Raw genomic sequence first — 4,468 nt, 5'->3', positions numbered from 1 at the left:
AGCCGACTAGAGGCTGCGTGTGTTGCAGTGGAGAGCGGAGGGTTTGAATGAGCCGACTAGAGGCTGCGTGTGTGTGTATTTATCAAGTTACGTAATCTGAGACTTAAATCTTCAGCCCCTCTTTTACTCATGAGTTTGATTGTTGTGAAAAGTACATGAATATGGAGAAAATTTCAACTGGGCAGATGTAACAGATTCACAGAGAATCACAGATTTTGTGATAAAATATATTTTTATTTTTGATAAACATTCGTTGCTTATAAAAGCTCTCAGTAGCTGCAGAACACAGACAATATACGAGTACAATACAAGTCCATGTACAACGGTGTGATGTTAACATACTGTACAATGCCCTTCGTAAACAGTACATGACCAAAAGTATGTGCACACCTGCTTGTCGAACATCTCATTGCAAAATCATGGGCATTAATATGGAGTTGGTTCCCCCATTGCTGCTATAACAGCCTCCACTCTTGTGGGAAGGCTTTCCGCTAGATGTTGGAACATTTCTGCGGGGACTTGCTTCTATTCAGACACGAGCATTAGTGAGGTCTGGGACTGATGTTGGGCGATTAGGCCTGGCTCTCAGTCGGCGTTCCAATTCATCCCTAAGGTGATCAGTGTGGTTGAGATTAGGGCTCTGTGGAGGCCAGTCAAGTTCCGCCACACCGATCTCGACAAACCATTTCTGTATGGACCTCGCTTTGTGCACGGGGGCATTGTCATACTGAAACAGGAAAGGGCCTTACCCAAACTGTTGCCACAAAGATGGAAGCACAGAATCGTCTAGAATGTCATTGTATGCTCGGAACCCTGAAAACAGCCCCAGACCATTATTCCTCCTCCACCAAACGTTACAGTTGGCACTGTGCTTCGGGGCAGGTAGCGTTCTTCTGGCATCCACCAAACCCAGATTCGTCCGTTGGACTACCAGCCGGTTAAGTGTGATTCATCACTCCAGAGAACGCGTTTCCACTGCTCCAAAGGCGGCGAGCTTTACACCACTCCAGCCGCCGCTTGGCATTGCGCATGGTGATCTTAGGCTTGTGAGCGGCTGCTCGGCCATGGAAAGCCATTTCATGAAGCCCCCGATGAGCAGTTCTTGTGCTGATGTTGCTTCCAGAGGCAGTTTGGAACTTGGTAGCTATGCGCTTCAGCTCTTGTTGGTCCCATTCTGTGAACTTGTGTGGCCTACCACTTTGCGGCTGAGCCGTTGTTGCTCCTAGACATTTCCACTTCACAATAACAGCACTTACATTTAACTGGGGAAGCTCTAGCAGGGAAGACATTTGCGCAGCTGACTTGTTGGAAAGGTGACATCCTATGGCTGTGTGCTTGATTTTATCCACCTGTCAGAAACGAGTGTGGCTGAAATAGCCAAATCCGCTAACTTGAAGGAGTGTCCCGCATACCTTTGTATATATAGTGTTCCAATACTGCACTCAGTCACATCCAACAACGAGCAAAAACAAGCAGGTCTTTGTTTTTTAAAGTGCATCAGATTTATAGAGACATCCATATCTAGACTGTCATCCTCCACTAACATTCTGTAGACATTTGTCTTGATCAACCTGTAGCTCACTGTACAACCTGTTGCTATTGGTTACTACCGTTCAGCCACATGTGAAACAGCAAAGATGTTTTCAGTCACATAGTATCTCAGGTCTCAGTAAAAGCTCAAGACAGTCTCATTCCTAGCTATCACTCCCACCTGTCTCCGTTCTCCAGAAAACCTCTCTCTGAGCAGAAAGGGCCATGTCGTTTACATCTCCTGAAAGATCAGAGGTCAAAGGTCAGGCAGGGAGACACTCGTTTTAAACAGTACACAAAGGTGACGTCATCACCTTCCAGAGTCCACCACCTATCGACCGTCCAGCTCAGGACATGGAACTCTGTCCAAACCGGAATGTTCTGGTTGCTGTGGAAGCCCCTGTGGCTCCCTGTGCAGCTGCATGGCCATCTCAGAGTAAGCAGGTGGTTCTTCATGGTTGAAGGTGTCGTCTGGGGCCTCAGAGATGTCCTGGGTGTACAGAGGGGGGGCCAGATTGAACCTCAGGCCGTCTTCAGAGAGCCCCAGCACAGAGTAAGCTGCAGCTGCAGTAGCAGAGAAGGCAGAGGTGTGGTTGTGCTGAGACTCCTCATATGAAGGAAGGTGGAAGCTGGGTCTGGAGAGAACAACAGACACATTCCAGGTGTGTTGTTGAAAGGAATGAGGCGTACAGTACATTATACAACAAATATCATATGTAAGTGTTAAGAAACCCTATTATGAGTTCAGTTTATAAACATTTTGACAGCTATCCGGTAATGCACTAACCCATAGTCTTGTGTACATAATAGGAATATATAGATGCAATGCACTTGACTGTTGATAATTCAATGTACTACCACTGCATCAGTCTCTGTAAAAGTCTCAAATTAATTATTCAACAAATGGAAAATATGAATGATATACAATGAGACAAAATATAAACACATCATGTAAAGTGTTGGTCCAATGTTTCATGAGCTGAAATAAAAGATCCAAGGTATTGTTCTGAGGCACATTGTGAGGCCACTTTTTTTTAGGTATCTGTTTCCCAACAGATGCATATCTGTATTCCCAGTTGTGAAATCCATAGATTAGGGACTAATTCATGTGTTTCAATTGACTGATTTCCTCATATGAACTGTTACTCAGTACAAACTTTGAAATTGTTGCATTTATGTATTTTTTGTTGAGTATATAAGTAATTCAAGCATTAATAGAATCTGTCCCCAGGTGAGTGAGAGAGCAGAGGCATACCTGTCAACGGTGTAGACATGGATGTGTGCAGCGGTGTGGTGGCTCCTGCTCCTCTGCCTCTTCCTCTTCATGCCATGGCAGATGGTCCAGAAGACCCCGGTGAGGAGGCAACACAAGCCAAAGGCAATGAGGACGTAGGCCAGGATGTAACACAGGGAGCTGTTGTAGACATTGTGGAGGGACATCAGGTAGGCCCCCACACAGATGAGGACAAAGCCCAGGGCAGGCAGCAACATACGGGCCAGGGAACACAGGTGCTTCCTCGTATCCATGATGACTGCCTTCTCTCCCTTTCTTAAGGTGATTTCTTTTTCTCTCTCTCTCTCTCTCTGCAGGTGGAAGGAGAGGTGATGGGAACTGAAGGTTGGTTGGCAGGTTTAGTAGATGGTAGGGTGCTATCAGTACACCTACAGAAGCAGAATGGTGCAGAAGAAACCAAGCGTTTACTGTCGTTCTACTACAGTATGACTGCTAGAAGGAAGAAGAATCTGTTGTCACGTTGTCCCACTATGGTGATGCAGGTACATTGTGGTTCCTTCTCTCTTTATGCTGTCAGACAAAGGGGAAGGGGAGGAGACTTAAGGAGATGACTGTGTAAAATCAGGATGACTCAGTTTACAGTCTGTTTACCGGGTATTTATGAGGTTACATGGTAAAAGTGATTATGTCTGACTTGGTGAATAGAGAAATACCTAATGAAACAGCACGGTAACATTTTTAAGCAATGTTTATTCATGAAAATAAAACTATTTAAAAAAAATATTGCGAAAATTACAGACTAATGTATTTGGATGAATAATAATCAAATATCAGATACAAATTATTTTGCTGTCAAATATGTGATTTCTTTCATAACGATATAAAAAAAGTTATATTGTCCAGATACATTTTTGTTGTTCTTTTGGCTCTGTACTCCAGCACTTTGGAATTTAAATGATACAATGACAATAAGGGTAAAGTGCAGACTGTCAGCTTTAATTTGAGGGTATTTTCATCCATACCGAGTGAACCGTTTTGAAATTACATCACTTCTTGTACATACAGTTGAAGTCGGAAGTTTACATACACCTTAGCCAAATACATTTAAACGCAGTTTCACAATTCCTGACTTTTAATCCTAGTAAGAATTCCCTGTCTTATGTCAGTTAAGATCACCACTTTATTTTAAGAATGTGAAAAGTCAGAGTAATAGTAGAGAATAATTTATTTCAGCTTTTATTTATTTCATCACATTCCCAGTGGGTCTGTAAAGGTTTTCCTCCTCTTCTTCTGAAGAGGTGTAGCAAGGATCGCACCAAGATGCGGCATGTTAAGTGTCCATGGTTGTTTATTTAAAAACATAAACTGAACACTCAATGAATACAAAACAATAAACGTGAACAAAACCGAAACAGTACCGTGTGGCAAACAAACACAGACACGGAAACAATCACCCACCAAACAACAGTGAAACCCAGGCTACCTAAGAATGATTCTCAATCAGAGACAACTAACGACACCTGCCTCTGATTGAGAACCATACTTGGCCGAACACAGAAAACCAACCAAGAAACACTAAACATAGAATGCCCACCCAACTCACGTCCTGAACAAATAACACAAGAACTAGGGTCAGAACGTGACAGGGTCAGAAGTTTACATACACTCAATTAGTATTTGCTAGAATTGCCTTTATATTGTTTA

General features: G+C 43.2%; 1 protein-coding gene across 2 annotated transcripts; it reads right to left on the bottom strand.

The window, feature by feature from the left end:
* Window positions 1-222: 222 nt before the first annotated feature.
* LOC135513861 (transmembrane protein 252-like) lies at window positions 223-3,311 on the bottom strand. Of its 2 annotated transcripts, XM_064936829.1 has the most exons (3): window positions 2,786-3,311; window positions 1,845-2,165; window positions 223-1,771 (listed from the first exon to the last, which is right to left on the bottom strand). In XM_064936829.1, the coding sequence occupies exons 1-2, from the start codon at window positions 3,055-3,057 to the stop codon at window positions 1,862-1,864; spliced, it is 576 nt and encodes a 191-aa protein (XP_064792901.1). In that variant the 5' UTR covers window positions 3,058-3,311; the 3' UTR covers window positions 223-1,771; window positions 1,845-1,861. The 2 variants fall into 2 exon arrangements, with proteins under 2 accessions (XP_064792901.1, XP_064792900.1); XM_064936828.1 differs by having other exon boundaries at window positions 223-2,165.
* Window positions 3,312-4,468: the final 1,157 nt, after the last annotated feature.

The sequence above is a fragment of the Oncorhynchus masou genome, chromosome 25 (genome assembly GCF_036934945.1).
Source record: "Oncorhynchus masou masou isolate Uvic2021 chromosome 25, UVic_Omas_1.1, whole genome shotgun sequence".
NCBI classification, from domain to species: Eukaryota; Metazoa; Chordata; class Actinopteri; order Salmoniformes; family Salmonidae; genus Oncorhynchus; species Oncorhynchus masou.
Note: the sequence above shows the minus strand (reverse complement) of the source record. Positions and strands in the feature narration are given on the sequence as shown.